Source organism: Anomaloglossus baeobatrachus, chromosome 11 (assembly GCF_048569485.1).
Source record: "Anomaloglossus baeobatrachus isolate aAnoBae1 chromosome 11, aAnoBae1.hap1, whole genome shotgun sequence".
Lineage (NCBI taxonomy): Eukaryota > Metazoa > Chordata > Amphibia > Anura > Aromobatidae > Anomaloglossus > Anomaloglossus baeobatrachus.
This window is the reverse complement of record NC_134363.1, coordinates 156,877,564-156,896,893: the sequence shown is the minus strand read 5'-3', so window position 1 is coordinate 156,896,893 and position 19,330 is coordinate 156,877,564. Positions and strand designations below refer to the sequence as shown.

The 19,330-nt window shown below is 46.1% G+C and overlaps 2 protein-coding genes across 2 annotated transcripts in view; one reads left to right on the top strand and one right to left on the bottom strand.

Moving 5' to 3' along the window:
- The window catches only part of PANK4 (pantothenate kinase 4 (inactive)), an 89,357-nt gene extending 81,511 nt beyond the window's left edge, over positions 1-7,846 (top strand). The window contains 6 exon segments of the mRNA XM_075327676.1: positions 388-443; positions 920-969; positions 1,726-1,830; positions 2,044-2,144; positions 4,847-4,915; positions 7,314-7,846. Coding sequence (XP_075183791.1) covers positions 388-443; positions 920-969; positions 1,726-1,830; positions 2,044-2,144; positions 4,847-4,915; positions 7,314-7,527 — 595 coding nt within the window. The 3' untranslated portion in view covers positions 7,528-7,846.
- A 10,138-nt stretch (positions 7,847-17,984) lies between these two features.
- Positions 17,985-19,330, bottom strand: part of LOC142256475 (putative glutamate receptor) — a 39,172-nt gene continuing 37,826 nt past the window's right edge. The window contains exon 11 of the mRNA XM_075328183.1: positions 17,985-19,007. Coding sequence (XP_075184298.1) covers positions 18,918-19,007 — 90 coding nt within the window. The 3' untranslated portion in view covers positions 17,985-18,917. The remainder of the gene's footprint in view (positions 19,008-19,330) is intronic.

Sequence of the window (19,330 nt, the reverse complement as noted above, 5' to 3'; positions counted from 1 at the left end):
ATATATATATATATATATATATATCCTCGAACCAACATAAAAGTTCACTTTTAAACATTTTCAGTTTACATATGGAGATGTCAGTTCTAGTGGCCTTGATTTACCTTTTATAAGAATAATAATGGATGCTGTAGCCCGGGATATAGGGAGGCTATGTGGGGTGTCTTCGTATATATGTGGGGGGACCCAGCACATTAATACATACAGCTTTATCATCCCTTTAATATAGTCCACATAGGATATAATATATCATACAAAGATGTTTGGTAGCTGTTGTCATTTTTGGCTTTTTTCCATGAATCATCTCGTGTTATTCGGGGTGGGGGTGTATTAATACATTTATTCCGCAGAAATAGTAAAACCCTGCTCACTTCTTGTCTGATTCAGTGTCTTACAGTCTGACCCTGAGTTTGGATTTGAGGAAGCAAAGAAAAAGTTACAAGGTGAGTATAGAGTATGTACAAGGATGTTAGATGGGTGTTGTAATTTTTCACTGAATTGTAGGGCATTTGTCATCAAAGCTCTTATGCTGAACTTTTCTGGTTGGTGTGTGTGTGTGTGTTCCATGCCTGAAATCTTGCAGTTTTCATTGACTACTGCCACTTATTATAATAGTTTCATACGTTCTGTAGAGATTACTTTTCAGCAGTCTCATTATCAGCACAGACAGCATTACAGTGGCAAGTATCGCTTACATATAAAATGGATCCACATGATTCACCATAGCTGATGATTACAGCTCACCTCCTGCGGCACAGTGACCTCTATACAGTTCACTGATCATTGCCAGAACAGTTTCTCATAGAAGTGAACATTGTAGCACAATTCATACAGTTATCGCAGGTGGCCCCAGGTTTTAGGTTAGACTTTGCTGTGTATCAAATGTTCTGTTTTTTATTTTTGTCCCTTTTTGCTGCAGCTAGACCCTGGCTGGTGGACACCTTTGCTGCATGGATTGAAAGGTTAAAGGTGGGAATCTTCCTCTGTTGCTCCATAACATTTTATATATAAATGAGGGAGAAAAAAAAATGTTTTCACTTTATTACAGATTTCTGCACCTTTTGGTCCAGCACCCGCACAATGCACTGATTTTCGCTCCAACTGCGGGCGGATGTGCAAAGCTGGGACTCCACAGCGCCATACACTGTGTGGTGACCATTCTTGGGTACTGCAGCTCCGCTCCTATTCACTTTAATTAGAGCTTTGCTGAAGTTTTTGGCAATGGCAACTGCACTGTGTACGGAGCTGTGCTGTTTCAGCTGCCACTGGAGCAAAAAACTGCTGATTGTGGGGAGGATCCACAACAGACCCATATATTAATTGTTTATCAATATTGCAAGCCTGGGCAACATCTGTAACAGAAACTCCTCTTTTATTTTATTTTGTAATTTTTGTAAAAATATTTTGCACTTAAGATTTGACTAAATATATCATTTATTTTTTATTTTATTTATTACATTATCACTAAAATATTTAATATATTACACACACTATATATATATATATATATATATATATATATATAATATTTATATTTATATATATATATATATATATTAATTATAATTATAATTTTATTTTTATTTTTGTTTTGTACCATTGCTTCCCCCCCCCCCCCCCCAAAAAAAAAAAGTACTTTTTGGGAGACATCATCACAATTTGTTTCTTCTCACCTATAATTGCAGTTTTAGGGGCTTTTGTGATACTTGTTCTGCTTTTTTTCAGGGTCCTTCACATAACTGTGCCTTGATATTTGTGGATAACAGCGGCATTGATATCATCCTGGGAGTCTTCCCCTTTGTGCGAGAGCTGCTGTCTCGGGGTACCGAGGTACAATACTCTCATCTCCTCTTCTGTACAGATACCCAGTGTTGTAATCCTCATTGCACGGCGTGCGACTCCAGGGGTCCGTCAGTGTCCGTGCCTATGGGTGGTTTAGATCTCACATTTTTAGCATTGGTTCTGATCTTGTAAATTCCTCCATAGCCTCGAATCTTTCTTATGGGGATGTCTTATACTGTAGCATCTGCATTTCTCCTGCAGGTCATCCTGGCGTGTAATTCAGGACCGGCTCTAAATGACGTCACCTACAATGAGTCCCTGATTGTCACCGAGAGGATCGCAGACGTGGACACGATAATACAGTAAGTCTTGTAGTTTAAAAGCCAATGTAACCATTAACCACATCAGTTACTTTTCATGTCCTAATGGATCGGTCACAGCCACAGAATCTTCGCCCCAGGATTTTTAATTTTGGGCTACTGCTGCCTAACAGCATTCATTGTCCATTGCCAGCAAAGATGTAGCAGAGGGGGTTTAGTGCTGTTAGTATTCGTAGCTGCTCAATTAACTCTTAACTTTATCTGCGGTCAATAGCGACTGCTCTATGTAAGGAATGTGACAGAGGGAGATTGCTTCATCTGTCACTCCACCAGCGAGATCATAGGGTGGTGATTGCTGTGTTAACCGAAGGCCTAACTATAGGTGCCATAGATCAAAGCCTTAGGTTCAATACCTACAATGAGTTTGTTTTTGCAGTGTGCAACATCTTAAAAGTGCAGCAAAGTGGAAGAGATTTATGGAAAAAAAATGCAAAAAAGACCTCAATGGAAAACCTAAGTAATTTAATTTATCTAATAGGTTCAGAAATGCTGCAATATGAAGCGGTCATTGTGCAGTTGTACAGTAGGCATTGCTATATATATATATATATATATATAAGTGGCCCGATTCTAACGTATCGGGTAGTCTAGAATGTGTATATAGGTTAGCAGATTTAATAAAATAATCAGCAAGTCTTGAATAATGATGGTTCATTTTTTGCTCATTGGTCTCCCGCTGTGCAGCACGCATCGGCGTGTTTGACAGTGGGAGACCATCGATCTGAATGGGCAAGGAGCCGGCGTACACTGGTAACCATGTTACACAATCTGGTAACTATGCAAAGCGCTTTGCTTAGTTAACCGACCATGTGTACCATGGTTACCACAGTACGCCGGCTCAAGCACACGTGTGCCCGGGAGTAAGGTGGTAACCATGGTACACATTGGGTAACTAACGAAAGCGCTTTCCATAGTTACAGGATTGTGTACCATTTGTTACCAGCGTACGTCGGTAAGCTAATAACCATGGTACACTTTGGGTAACTATGCAAAGCGACAGTGCTGCTTTATTTTTTGCTTGTTGGTCTCCTGCTGTGCAGTACGCATCGGCGTGTTTGACAGTGGGAGACCAACAATCTGAATGGGCAGGGAGCCGGGGTAAGCTAGTAACCATGGTACACATCGGGTAACTATGCAAAGCGGTTTCCATAGTTACCCAATGTGTACACTGGTTAACAGCGTGCTCCGGCACACGTGTGCCGAGAGCCGGGGTAAGCTAGTAACCATGTTACACATTTGGGTAACTAAGCAAAGCGGTTTCTATAGTTACTCGATGTGTACCATGGTTACCGGCACACGTGTGCCAGGAGCCGGGGTAAGTTAGTGGTTTCACACATCCGGCTTTTGTGTGTGTGTGTATGTATATATACATGCATGTGTGCTGTGTGTATGCGCTCGGTGTATCTATGTGTGTGTGTATATACATGCATGTGTGCTGTGTGTATGCGCTCGGTGTATCTATGTGTGTGTGTATATACATGCATGTGTGCTATGTGTGACACGGATGTCTGAAGGCAGCCGTACATTGTGTACAGGACAGTGGCTGCGCCGCAACTTCCTGGTCACATGACAACACGTGATCGGAGCTTGTCACGCGGCAACTGTAGTGTACACAGTGCACGGGAGCGCGCTGGATCCGACAAAGTGGAGAAAAGGTAAGCGATAGTGCTGACGTGTGGCGGGAGCCGGGGTAAGCTAGTAACCATGTTACACATCGGGTAACTAAGGAAAGCGGTTTCTATAGTTACCCGATGTGTACTATGGATACCAGCCTACGCCGGCTCCGGCACACGTGTGTCAGGAGGCGGGGTAAGCTAGTGGCTTTTCTCCACTTTGTCTTGCCGGTGTGGGCTTCCGGGGCTGCAGCAGTCACCTGGGAGTCGGGCGTCTCCGTGTGGGTTCGGGGAATGCGTGCGGGGGCGGGGCCAGGGCAAGCATCTAATGCGTGAGTGGGCGGGGTCTGGCAGAGCGGCCAATTCGTGCAGGGGGCCGGGGTGAGCGGCCAATCCGTGTGGGGGGGCAGCGACCAGGCCGAGCCCAGCGACCAATCCGCTGGTTGTCACTGTAATGACACAATTTTGAAGCAAGACAGACAGAATAAGGCATATTTTATATATATATATATATATATATATATATATATATATATATATATATATATATATATATATATATATATATATATATATATATATATATATATATATATATATATATATATATATATATATATATATATATATATATATATATATATATATATATATATATATATATATATATATATATATATTCCTAAAATGGTACCATTGACAAGTACAACTCATCCCACAAAAAAACAAGCCTTTGTGCACAAAGTCTACTTTGTGGCTCATATCCACCCACGATATCAGATATCAGGATACGTCCACACACCATAGAGATTTTCTGCCCCCAAATCTGCATATATAGATTACATTAATTGAGCATGTTATCCCTGCTCAGGGGGAAGTGGGGGGAAGAAACTGCAGCTCCTTCACTTGCAAAATTGTCATTGTGATTGAATTCTTGCAACGTGTATGACCATAAAATCTGGCATTGGTGAAGATCACAAGGCATGGACGCTCAGCACTTGTAAATCAATCTCCTAAATCCCAGTGCTCTGAGACATTTTTTTTTTGTTTATTTGATCTTTCTCCCCTTAGGTCTGCCCTGCAAGATGAAAGGTTGATATTGGTGCAGACTGGCTCAAGTTCGCCCTGCTTGGATCTTAGGTGAGTCTAAAATAATAATAATAATAATAATTAATAATAATAATAAAAAAAAAAAATTAAAGAGTTGGCTGATTGCCACATTAGTAGTGTCCAAACTATTATGGACTGGAACAAAAGTTGGAGATTTTGTGTTAGACAAGGGGTTATCGGCTCTGATCACATATTTACCACCAGTACTTGGATATTCGATTAGGTGGTAAATGTGTTCTTGGGTTCTTCATCTCCTGGGACTCCCACCAACCTGCACTTTGATTGCCGTAGTTTCCGCCGCCTCCATAGTAAGTAAATGGAGTTGTGGTCATAGAGGTATCTTTGTATAAACCATGAGATTAATTCTGAACACTGCATGGCCTGATGCGCACACAACCTTGCACCAGGATGGCTAAAAAATGACAGCAAAGGTTATAGATTTTATAAGGTGACAAACCAAAATTTGTGTGTGGTGTGTGTTTTTTGTAAAAAAAAAAAAAAAAAAAAAAAAAAAAAAAATGTCCCCCAAAACAAGGTGAAATATCAAAAATAAGTAAAGCTGCCATTAGGGTTTTTTTTTCAACCCAATTATATGGTAAAATGAGTGGTGTTCAAAACAACCGGTCACATCATATCCGTATGAGGATATATATATTTTTTTTTTTATGGAAGTGCAGCATTTTAAGTTTGGAAAAAGGTGGATAAATGAGAGCGCAATATCAGTTGTTAAAAGGTCAACTTACAGTGCTAGCCAAAAGTATTGGCACCCCTGCAATTCTGTCAGAGAATACTCAGTTTCTTCTTGAATATGATTGCAATCACAAATTCTTTGGTATTATTATCTTCTTTTAATTTGTCTTCAATGGAAAAAAAAATAAAAAAAAATTGTCATAGCCAAATTGGATATAATTCCACACCAAACATAAAGGGGGTGGCAAAAGTATTGGCACTGTTTGAAAAATCCTGTGATGCTTCTGTAATTTGTGTAATAACAGCCCCTGTAACTTACCTGTGGCACCTAACAGGTGTTGGCAATAACTAAATCACACTTGCAGCCAGTTGACATGGATTAAAGTTGACGCAACCTCTGTCCTGTGTCCTTGTGTGTACCACATTGAGCATGGAGAAAAGAAAGAAGACCAAAGAACTGTCTGAGGACTTGAGAATCCAAATTGTGAGAAAGCATGAGCAATCTCAAGGCTACAAGTCCATCTCCAAAGACCTGAAAGTTCCTGTGTCTACGGTGCGCAGTGTCATCAAGAAGTTTAAAGCCCATGGCAGAGTGGCTAACCTCCCTAGATGTGGAAGGAAAAGAAAAATTGAAGAGAGATTTCAACACAAGATTGTGCGGATGGTGGATAAAGAACCTAGACTAACATCCAAACAAGTTCATGCTGCCCTGCAGGGTACAACAGTGTCAACCCGTACTATCCGTCGGCGTCTGAATGAAAAGGGACTGTATGGTAGGATACCCAGGAAGACCCCACTTCTTACCTCGAGACATAAAAAAGCCAGGCTGGAGTTTGCCAAAACTTACCTGAGAAAGCCTAAAACGTTTTGGAAGAATGTTCTCTGGTCAGATGAGACAAAAGTAGAGCTTTTTGGGAAAAGCCATCAACATAGAGTTTACAGGAAAAAAAAGAGGCAGTCAAAGAAAAGAACACTGTCCCTACAGTCAAACATGGTGGAGGTTCCCTGATGTTTTGGGGTTGCTTTGCTGCCTCTGGCACTGGACTGCTTGACCGTGTACATGGCATTATGTAGTCTGAAGACTACCAACAAATTTTGCAGCATAATGTAGGGCCCAGTGTGAGAAAGCTGGGTCTCCCTCAGAGGTCATGGGTCTTCCAGCAGGACAATGACCCAAACCACACTTCAAAAAGCACTAGAAAATGGTTTGAGAGAAAGCACTGGAGACTACTAAAGTGTCCAGCAATGAGTCCAGACCTGAACCCCATAGAACACCTGCGGAGAGATCTCACAATGGCAGTTTGGAGAAGGCACCCATCAAATCTCAGGGACCTGGAGCAGTTTGCCAAAGAAGAATGGTCTAAAATTCCAGCAGAGCATTGTAAGAAACTCATTGATGGTTACCGGAAGCGATTGTTCTCAGTTATTTTGGCTAAAGTTTGTGCAACCAAGTATTAGGCTAAGGGTGCCAATACTTTTGTCTGGGCCATTTTTGGAGTTTTGTGTGAAATGATCATTGATTTGATTTTTGTTTCATTCTCTTTTGTGTTTTTTCATTGCAAGCAAAATAAATGAAGATAATAATACCAAAGAATTTGTGATTGCAATCATTTTCAGGAAGAAACTGAGTATTCTCTGACAGAATTGCAGGGGTGCCAGTACTTTTTGGCCAGCACTGTATATATCCTGCCGCTGGCTTCTTGGTTTCGGTAACTTTTTTTCTCATTCCTGTCTACAGTCGCTTGGACAAAAGCCTCGCCATGCTGGTGAAGGAGAGGAACACGGACCTGGTGATCATTGAAGGGATGGGCCGAGCCATTCACACAAACTACTATGCCGTCCTGCAGTGCGAAAGCCTGAAACTGGCCGTCATCAAGAACTCGTGGCTGGCGGAGAGACTGGGGGGCAAAATCTTTAGCGTTGTTTTCAAATACGAGACTCCACCCAAATGAGGCGACTTCACCACCTAAATGAGGCGACTCCATCGCCGCAGCACAACCCATTCCTCAGCACTAGTTTTATCCGATTGTAAAGAATGTATTTTTATTACAGGGGTTGGGGGGGACATTGCTGTATTTATATTGTGCTTTTTGTGCTGAGATTAAAGGGACGACCTGCGCTCATATAAATATATAAATAAATTTAAATTATATATGACACCTTTTGCGCTATTGCTATGGCAATTCTATAAAGCGTCACATTGGGATCCTGAGAATTTGAGATTACATTTGGATTGTGATTAAAAAAAAAGAAAGGCCACGATAAGGAGGCTTTACACAAAGTACTCAACCGGTTCCCTTTAAGGCCCTGTGCCCACGCTGCGGATTTTTACGCAGATTTTCAGAAATCTGCATGTCCATTGTGAAGCCAGCAAAGTCTATGAAAATTCAGAAGTGCTGTGCCCATATTGACTATTTTTCCCTTACATATTTGGTGCAGATTTCTTTTTTTTCTGCACCAAATACACAAGTGAAAAATAAGCAACTTCTAAATTGTCATAGACTTTGTTGGCTTCACAATGGACATGCGTATTTTCAGAAATCTGCAGCAAAATCTGCATCAAAACTACACAGCGTGGGCTCTGGGCCTAAGGGGAACATGTTTTGTGCAGATAACGCTGTTAACCTGCTGGGCAATAGCGCAGTGGCTGCAAGGAGGAAATTAACGTTATTCCTCCCTGGAGCCGCCTGGAAATGTCGGCACAGTTAGACACCACTGAGCGCACAGTGTCAGCAGTAAGCAGCACTTTGAAATGTCAGCATGACTGAAAGCCAACCGCTCCCAAAATGAATAAAGTACGCTTTCAGTACCGCGGCCCTACACCTTTCTGACACTGATAACCTGTAAATTAAAGGGACTTTTATTTGAGCAGTTATTCTATGCCAACAAAGTACAGGTGCTCGGTGCATTATGGCACAAAGATTTAAGTGCCCCTTCCTACTTGCTTGGTTTTTTTTTTTTCCTCCTCTATTCCCACCACTCATCGATGGCTCTGAGCTAAAGACTGGCTGAGAGAGGGAAAACAAGCAGGTGGGAATGTGCACTGAAAGGATTGGCAGCACCATGATCTATGGCAGTCATGGCGAACCTTTTACAGGCCGAGTGCCCAAACTGTAGCCCTAAACCCATTTTTTTTTCCCGAAGTGCCAACCAATCCTATTATGTAAATAATTGATTGTAACCTTACCTTTGCAGTCTTCTCTTCTCTTCAGCAGGGGGCATCACGCTCATGCATGCTTACCACACATTGAAGCTGAGCCCCTGTCCTTTCCAGACACAGCAGTTGGATTGATCTTTCTGGAAAAAATTGCAGCATATTAGACAGAGATTTTATCCTGGAATGCAATCAGATGTCACCCAGTAATCAACATCTACATTTCAAAGTCTGAACATCTTGAAATCCCATAAAGATGTACAAGTTGCTCCCCTCCCCCTTCATTGTGTAGTTCTGTCCCCCTTCCTGGTAAACATGTCCCCCATCCTGATATACCAGAATGTAGGAAATATATATTTGTCCACATTATGGCCCCATTCCTGGTAAATGTACTCCATCATTGTAAATGTACCCCATCCTGGCATGTTCCCCCATGCTGTCAAATGACACCATCCTGCTAAATGTTCCTCATCCTGGCATGTTCATGTTCCCCCTATCCTGGCATGTTTCCCCCCATTCTGGAAAATGTATCCCCCATACTGGTAAATGTACCCCTTCCTGGCATGTTCCCCTTATCCTTGCAGTCTTGTTTCCCCCCCATCCTTGCAGTCTTGTTTTCCCCCCCCATCCCTGCATTCATGTTTCCCCCATCTTTGCACGTCTGTTTGCCCCGTGCTCTGTCTGTTTGCCCCGTGCACTCCATGCCCCGTGCCCCCCATGTTTGCCCCGTGCACTCCATGCCCCGTGCTCCCCATGTTTGCCCCGTGCACTCCATGCCCCGTGCTCCCCATGTTTGTCCCGTGCACTCCATGCCCCGTGCTCCCCATGTTTGTCCCGTGCACTCCATGCCCCGTGCTCCCCATGTTTCCCCACACCTTGGCACAGCCGCACACAGCTTAAAAATAAAAACAACTCCCCTTCTAGCAGCAGCTCCACCGCGCGACCACAAGACACTGGCGCCGCCTACTGAGTGACGCTCCTCCGTCTCCTAGGCAACAAACCTGCGGCCCAGGAGAGGAGGAGTGTCAGAGGGAGGAAAGATGTCTCCTCTGTTAAACACCATGTTGATCTGCCGGCGCGATCATATCGGCAGCTCAGTGTGGCAACAGCGCGCCATAGGTTCGCCATCACTGATCTATGGAGTGCTTGTGCTTTGTCAGCACAGAATTAAATTACCGTTTAGGGTATGTGCCCACAATCAGGACTCGCTGCGTCCTGGACGTGGTGGTTCCTGCCCTGTGGGACACAATTCGGGCTCGGTCTCTCTTGTTTTCTCCCTACAGAGGATGCTTACGACTCTACAGCAAAGAATTAACATGCTGCAGCTCAGAAAGTTCCACGGCAGGTCAATTTTTGCTGCAGGAACAACAAGCACAGTGTGCACGGGATTTCTATAAATCCCATTCACTGTGCTTGTACTGTACAACACGGCGCTTTGAGCACAGCTGATGCATGCTGCATCCAAAACACTGAGCACTTATCATGGGTACATACCTGTGCCCATGGGAACATTCCCTTTTAGGCCGGGGGTCAGACGGCCGTATAACACAAACAATGATCACAATGCTCTGACTGGCCAGTGGCTCTCCTGACCCGAACATGAGAGCTGCATCAAAATACATGAAGCTGTCGTCATGCAGTGGTCAGGAGAGCCGCCAGCCAGTCTGGGAATTTTAATGCGATCCCCAGCTGTTTGTCTTTTTGATATAATCACATTTCTCTACTGCAGATCTAGCAGTTATACAGAGCTCATTAATATGCTGGACTATACCTGCAGCACGCCAAGTAGTCCTGTAATGATTATCTCCTGCTGATTAAGCAGTGATTTTATCAAAACTACACTAATCAGCTTAATAAGTGACACATCGCTGGAATCAGGGTCTCTGCCCCTACATATTATGCTGCTCTCAGATTAGGTGGCAAAAACCTGGTGACAGATTCCCTTTTATTAGCATTCTGAGAAGACCAGTTCCTTTTTAAGGCTAAAACTACAATCTGTCTGAAAATGTCCTAAATATCTTCTGGCCTATGACTTATCACATCCCTTTACTCATCGGGATAATCTTCAACTTTGTTTGTTACAGTAAATAATAACTGAATGTCAAACTCCAGGAAATCAAACTGGTGAAGACCCCGGAGCGTCAGAACTGCAGAAAAATAAACTGATTCTTAAGAGGGACCAATCGGAAGGTTTAAGACACTAAACGTCTCTTTATGGACGTCTGTTCCTGGCTGCAAATACCGTACATATTTCATCATTGAGAATCTGTTTTGAATCTTGATGTAGGTGCCATCCCCATTTACATACTGTGTATATAGATTCCATCTTCTGCAATTGGCCCCTCCGCTGTGCAATTGCAACTTAATTTACAGAAAGATTTATAGTTTATTTTTCCATCATTGGAATATCTATTAGTGAAAGGAATATGTGCAAGAACTTGTATTTCTTTGTCGCTCTATTGGGAGACCCAGACAATTGGGTGTATAGCTACTGCCTCCGGAGGCCACACAAAGTATTACACTTAAAAGTGTAAGGCCCCTCCCCTTCTGCCTATACACCCCCCGTGGGATCACGGGCTCCTCAGTTTTCATGCTTTGTGCGAAGGAGGTCAGACATCCACGCATAGCTCCACTGTTTAGTCAGCAGCAGCTGCTGACTATGTCGGATGGAAGAAAAGAGGGCCCATATTAGGGCCCCCAGCATGCTCCCTTCTCACCCCACTTTTGTCGGCGGTGTTTGTTAAGGTTGAGGTACCCATTGCGGGTACGGAGGCTGGAGCCCACATGCTGCTTTCCTTCCCCATCCCCTTAGGGCTCTGGGTGAAGTGGGATCTTATCGGTCTCCAGGCACTGAGGCCGTGCTCCATCCACAGCCCCTGGGAATCTGCTGGACATGGAGCGGAGTATCCTCAGGGACATGGCCCTGCTACGTTGAGGTACTCTGTGTCCCCGTGGGGACCGCGCACAAACACACGGCAGCACTGCTGGGTGTGTTAGTGCGCCAGGGATGGCGGCGCTGCCCGCACTGGTGCCATCGCACACTACAGCGTGCTGGGTGTGTTAGAGTTTTGGGGGACTGCCGCGCTAACCGCCGCTGCCATTTTTATCTCAGGCGCGGCTGGGACTTGTGGTGCGCCGGGGACTTCCGCGCCGACCAGGGCTTATATGCCGGGCCGCGCTTATTACTCTAGTCCCCGGCTTTTGCGGCCTTCTCTCACTTTGTTACCGCCCACTGGCCTGCCAGTCAGGGTAAGGGCGTGACGCTGCACAGCACGGCAGCGCTGAGAGATGGAGCATGCTTTGCATACTCCACCCCTCTCACTGTACACAGTGTGAAACCGGATTCCCGCACTTTCTGGGGCACGCCCACGGCCTCCTCCTCTACACAGGACGCCGGCAGCCATTCATGTCAGTTTTTTCTGTGACTGAGAAAAGAGACAAGTTTGGGAAGACCCTGGCAGGGATTCGGGTGGTCACACAACCGCTGTGTGCGGGCGGTGTGCAGCACCTGTGGTGCTGACCCCACTAGTGCCGAAATGCACATATAGATATATGCTTGTACGCTATACATTGCACTGTTCGGTCGCACTTTTGTATTTTGGCTATATACCCTCCTTGATTGTTCGGGGGAGATAACAGCATATCGTCTGTGAAAAACAAGAGTGCAGAAGCACAGGTTTTCTATGCAGCCTGTACAGCATGTATGGCTATACTGCCGGCAGGTTCCACGGACCCCAAAAACTATTCAACAAACACGTAAGGACCAGGCGGTTCCGGATGGAATCCCTCCGCTCCGTCATCGCCTCAATGTTCCAAGGAGATTTCCTAGCATCGATCGATATCAGGATGCTTATCTCCACGTACCAATTGCTCCAGAGCATCAGCGCTTCCTGCGCTTCGCCATAGGAGACGAACACCTTCAGTTCGCGGCACTGCCGTTCGGCCTGGCGACAGACCCAAGGGTTTTCACCAAGGTCATGGCTACAGTAGTTGCGGTCCTCCACTCTCAGGGTCACTCAGTGATACCCTACTTAGACGATCTGCTGGTCAAGGCACCCTCTCAAGAGGCATGCCAACACAGCCTCAACGTTACTCTGGAGATTCTCCAGAGTTTCGGGTGGATCATCAATTTTCCAAAGTCAAATCTGACACCGGTCCAATCGCTGACATATCTTGGCATGGAGTTTCTTACTCTTCCAGCGATAGTGAAGCTTCCGCTGGACAAACAGCGGTCACTACAGACAGGGGTACAATCACTCCTTCAAGGTCGGTCACACCCCTTGAGGCGCCTCATGCACTTCCTGGGGAAGATGGTGGCAGCAATAGAAGCAGTCCCTTTCGCGCAGTTTCACCTGCGTCCTCTTCAATGGGACATCCTACGCAAGTGGGACAGGATGCCGACGTCCATAGACAGGAACGTCTACCTCTCTCAAGCAACCAAAGCTTCCCTTCAGGTGGTGGCTTCTTTCCACCTCATTATCGAAAGGGAAATCTTGCCTAACCCCATCCTGGGCGGTGGTCACGACGGACGCGAGTCTGTCAGGGTGGGGAGCGATCTTTCTCCACCACAGGGCTCAGGGTACGTGGACTCAGTAAGAGTCCTCACTTCAGATCAATGTTCTGGAGATCAGGGCAGTGTATCTTGCCCTAAAAGCGTTCCAACAGTGGCTGGAAGGCAGGCAGATCCGAATTCAGTCGGACAACTCCACAGCGGTGGCTTACATCAACCACCAAGGTGGGACACGCAGTCGGCAAGCCTTCCAGGAAGTCCGGCGGATTCTGCTGTGGGTGGAAGCCACAGCACCCACCATATCCGCAGTTCACATCCCGAGCGTAGAAAACTGGGAAGCAGACTTTCTCAGTCGCCAGGGCATGGATGCAGGGGAATGGTCCCTTCACCCGGACGTGTTTCAGGAGATCTGTTGCCGCTGGGGGATGCCGGACGTCGACCTAATGGCGTCTCAGCACAACAACAAGGTCCCGGCATTCATGGCGCGGTCTCAAGATCACAGAGCTTTGGCGGCAGACGCCTTCGTTCAGGATTGGTCGCAGTTTCAACTCCCTTATGCGTTCCCACCTCTGGCACTGTTGCCCAGAGTGTTACGCAAGATCAGGTCCGACTGCCGCCGCGCCATCCTCGTCGCTCCAAAATGGCCAACGAGGTCGTGGTACCCGGATCTGTGGCATCTCACGGTAGGCCAACCGGGGGAACTATCAGACCGACCAGACTTGCTGTCTCAAGGGTCGTTTTTTCCTTCAGAATTCTGCGACCCTCAACCTGATGGAGTGGCCATTGAGTCCTGGATCCTAGCATCTGCAGGGTTATCTCAAGGGGTCATTACCACTATGAGACAGGCCAGAAAACACACATCTGCCAAGATCTACCACAGAACGTGGAAGATATTCTTATCTTGGTCCTCTGCTCAGGGAGTTTCTCCCTGGCCAATTGCCTTGCCTACTTTCTTTCCTTCCTGCAATTCGGTTGGAAAAAGGTTGTCGCTCGGTTCCCTTAACGGACAAATCTCAGCGCTCTCTGTATTTTTTTTTCAGAAGCGCCTAGCAAGACTACCTCAGGTACGCACGTTCCTGCAGGGGGTTTGCCGCTTAGTCCTTCCTTACAAACGACTGTTAGAACCCTGTGATTTGAACAGGGTGCTGATGGTTCTGCAGAAACCACCATTCGAGCCTATGAGAGATTTTTCTCTCTCACGCCTTTCGCAGAAAGTGGTTTTCCTAGGAGCAGTCACTTCACTTCGGAGAGTGTCTGTCGGGGCAGCATTGTCGTGAAAAGTCCCCTTCCCGGTGTCTCACCAGGTCAAGGGGTTCTGCGTCCGGTTCCGGAATTTCTCCCTAAGGGGGTATCCCCCTTTCATCTCAATCAGGGTATCCGTACCCTCTGTTTGTCTTCATCCAGTTCACCAATGTGAAAAGGATTTGCACTTGATTAGATCTGGTGAGAGCACTCAGACTCTTCATCGATCGTACGGCGTCCCTGCGCCGCTCGGATGCACTCTTGTCCTTGTCGCTAGCCAGCGTAAAGGGTTACAGGCTTCCAAATCAAGACTGGCTCGGTGGTTCAAGGAACCAATTCTCTAGCTTATCGTTCTGCTGGGCTTACAGTTCCCTCAGGGCTGAAGGTCCATTCTACCAGAGCGGTGGATGCGTCCTGGGCTTGAGGCACCAGGCTACGGCTCAGCTTGTGTGTCAGGCGGATACCTGGTCCAGCCTCCACACTTTCACGAAACACTGTCAGGTGCATACCTATGCTTCGGCGGATGCCAGCATAGGCAGACGAGTCCTTCAGGCGGCGGTTGCCCACCTGTAGAAAGGGGCCGTTTTACGGCTCTATTACGAGGTATTATTTTACCCACCCAGGGATTGCTTTTGGACGTCCCAATTGTCTGGGTCTCCCAATGGAGCGACAAAGAAGAAGGGAATTTTGTTTACTTACCGTAAATTCCTTTTCTTCTAGCTCTAATTGGGAGACCCAGCACCCGCCCCTGTTTTTTTGTATACACATGTTGTTCATGTTGAATGGTTTCAGTTCTCCGATATTCCTTCGGATTGAATTTGCTTAAACCAGTTTATTGGCTTTCCTCCTTCTTGCTTTTGCACTAAAACTGAGGAGCCCGTGATCCCACGGGGGGTGTATAGGCAGTAGGGGAGGGGCCTTACACTTTTAAGTGTAATACTTTGTGTGGCCTCCGGAGGCAGTAGCTATACACCCAATTGTCTGGGTCTCCCAATTAGAGCTAGAAGAAAAGGAATTTACGGTAAGTAAACAAAATTCCCTTCTTCCTCTCCTGCTTAGGGAAGTAAATCAGTTTAGTGATCCTTAAAGGGAACCTGTCACCAAGGTGCTTCACACAGCGACGTGTCCATTTTTCTCCGGCAATATGTGTCTTTTTGAAATAACATTTTCTATAGTTGTCACCTGTCTCCAGCGCTGCTATCACTTGCTTCCGGGCCCACTCTTTTTATGCTCATGTATATTCACTAAACCGCGGACCCAGATGCAGCAGCATTGGAGACAGCAGGGACAGATGAGTATAGAAGTACATGCTGTCCGTGTGTTATGCAAATGTCACATGTATAGCACATGCTACATACACACCTTTACCACGGGCCGTGTAAAACTGGTGAGTTTTGCAGGGACATGTGAAAGAGGCCTAAGTCCATCTACAACTTCCCTGATAACTGCTACTTGCCTTGGGCTCGTGAAAATGAACCTACGGCTGTCAGCTGGGTTGGGCCGACTTCACGGTGAAAGGAGTTACTTTGACTGTGCCATTCCGGAAGCTCCTTTGTGTACACCATAGAGGGATTTGCTAAATTCGGCAGAATGGCCAGTGACTGGGGCACGGTGTCACATTGCATTTGGCTAGAGAAGGACCTGCTTTTCTGAACGAAGGACGACACCGCTCTTCTGTTTATCATTTTTCACGTTTATTAAAGGAAAGTGTAGCAAGTCAATAAATGTTAGACTACATCCACATTCTGCAGACATCAGCTCTCGGTGAACACTTCAGAGATATCTGACATTATCACAATCACTACTGGTTAACATACTGTAACATCAATAAAAACGTACTATATCTGTAGATATCTATAGCTGCCTTTATACTATGAAGTCCCCAGCCCATCAGTACGGCATTTATAACATGCTAGGCAAGTTTGCTATCGGTGAGATTGGTTCCCACTGTTCTAAAGTCTAGCAATTATTCCTTATGTGTTTTCTTAGCAGAAAGCTTTTTCTAGGGTTCCAACTAGTGATGAGCAGGCACTACCATGCTCAGGGGCTCGGTACTGGTAACTAGTGATGAGCGGGCACTACCGTGCTCGGTACTGGTAACTAGTGATGAGCGAGCACTGCCATGCTTGGAGGCTCGGTACTGGTAACTAGTAATGAGCTGGCACTACCATACTCGGTACTTGTAACTAGTGATGAGTGGGCACTACCATGCTCGGGTGCTCAGTACTAGTAACTAGTGATGAGCTGGCAATACCATACTCGGTACTTGTAACTAGTGATGAGTGGGCACTACCATGCTCAGGTGCTCAGTATTTGTAACCAGTGATGAGCGAGCACTACCATGCTCAGGTGCTCTGTTCTCATTAAGAGCAGTTGGATGCTCAGATGGGTGTGACTTGACTACCTGAGTATAATGGAAGTCAATGAGGAACTCTAGCATTTTTCTGAAAGAGTTCCCAGAAAAATGCTCAATTATACTCTGTACAGGAGTCACTCCCATCTGAGCATCAACTGCTGGTTACGAATACAGAGCACCCGAGCATGGTAGTGCCCGCTCAACACTAGTTATGAGTACTGAGCACCCGAGCATGGTAGTGCCCGCTCATCACTAGTTACGAGTACAGAGCACCCGAGCATGGTAGTGCCCGCTCATCACTAGTTACGAGTACAGAGCACCCGAGCATGGTAGTGCCCGCTCATCACTAGTTACGAGTACTGAGCACCCGAGCATGATAGTGCCCGCTCATCACTAGTTACGAGTACAGAGCACCCGAGCATGGTAGTGCCCGCTCAACACTAGTTACCAGTACTGAGCACCCGAGCATGGTAGTGCCCGCTCATCACTAGTTACGAGTACAGAGCACCCGAGCATGGTAGTGCCCGCTCATCACTAGTTACGAGTACAGAGCACCCGAGCATGGTAGTGCCCGCTCATCACTAGTTACGAGTACAGAGCACCCGAGCATGGTAGTGCCCGCTCAACACTAGTTACCAGTACTGAACACCCGAGCATGGTAGTGCCCGCTCATCACTAGTTACGAGTACAGAGCACCCGAGCATGGTAGTGCCCGCTCATCAATAGTTACGAGTACAGAGCACCCGAGCATGGTAGTGCCCGCTCATCACTAGTTACGAGTACAGAGCACCCGAGCATGGTAGTGCCCGCTCAACACTAGTTACCAGTACTGAGCACCCGAGCATGGTAGTGCCCGCTCATCACTAGTTACGAGTACAGAGCACCCGAGCATGGTAGTGCCCGCTCATCACTAGTTACGAGTACTGAGCACCCGAGCATGGTAGTGCCCACTCATCACTAGTTACAAGTATTGAGCACCCGAGCATGGTAGTGCCCACTCATCACTAGTTACAAGTACTGAGCACCCGAGCATGGTAGTGCCCGCTCATCACTAGTTACGAGTACCGAGCACCCGAGCATGGTAGTGCTCGCTCATCACTAGTTACGAGTACTGAGCACCCGAGCATGGTAGTGCCCGCTCATCACTAGTTACGAGTACTGAGCACCCGAGCATGGTAGTGCCCGCTCATCCCTAGTTACGAGTAGTGAGCACCCGAGCATGGTAGTGCCCGCTCATCACTAGTTACCAGTACTGAGCACCCGAGCATGGTAGTGCCCGCTCATCACTAGTTAAGAGTACAGAGCACCCGAGCATGATAGTGCCCGCTCATCACTAGTTACCAGTACAGAGCACCCGAGCATGATAGTGCCCGCTCATCACTAGTTACAAGTACTGAGCCCCCGAGCATGATAGTGCTCACTCATTACTAATCACTATTCAATCCTTTTTTTCTGTTGCTCTATTTCATGGCTCCTGTGTGATGTTAGTGTAACACTTGCCCGACTATAGATCATTGGGAATACAGGCCCTCACTACTCTTTGAAGTCTATGAGTCATGGTGACCTAAAATGAGGTTTTGCGTTGTTCTTATATTATGTCGTCCTTGGATATTTCCAGATCCTTATGTGTATCCGTCCTGATTGATCTAGTTTGTCCATTAAAATGACAATGTAAGCAAAGATCCATTCCTCGTGTTGAGGGTTATGGGCATCATCTTCTGAGTTAACCAAACAGTAGTAATTGCTGGAGCCGCCATTTATGATATAAATTCTCTTACACTTTTTACGTTTCAGCAGCCAATTACCAATAATTAATTTTAGATCCACTGTATCTAATTAGTAAGGATTTGATAGTTACGTCCTGTGGGACAGATCTGGACTGAGAAACTATAGTCATTTTATAATTATTTAAAAAAAAACAAAAAAAAAAACCTAAAAAAACAAATCTGACAGAGCGAGCAGCGTACTGCTGACTGGTCAATGCACGAGTACAGAAAGGCACAACTACAGCAAGCAGATTATTCACTGCAAATTTACAAGTCTCTCCATCGATTACTCCTATCCCCAACCAGCTGTAATGTTACGGTTGCACCTTTTCCAGACTCTCCTGATTTTCTGTTCTTCCGAAACGCTGACCTATTTCTTCTGCAAAGGCAGAACAGCAAGATTTCTGCAACGACAAATGCAATGGTCAATGATCATTGTGCACGTAAAGGAACCGTTCATGCTGTAAAGAGTTACAGTATAGGTACTGATGAGCGCGCACTACCATGCTCGGGTGCTCGTAACTAGTGATGAGTGGGCACTACCATGCTCGGGTGCTCAGTACTCGTAACTAGTGATGAGTGAGCACTACCATGCTCGGGTGCTCAGTACTCGTAACTAGTGATGAGTGAGCACTACCATGCTCGGGTGCTCAGTACTCGTAACTAGTGATGAGTGGGCACTACCATGCTCGGGTGCTCAGTACTAGTAACTAGTGATGAGTGAGCA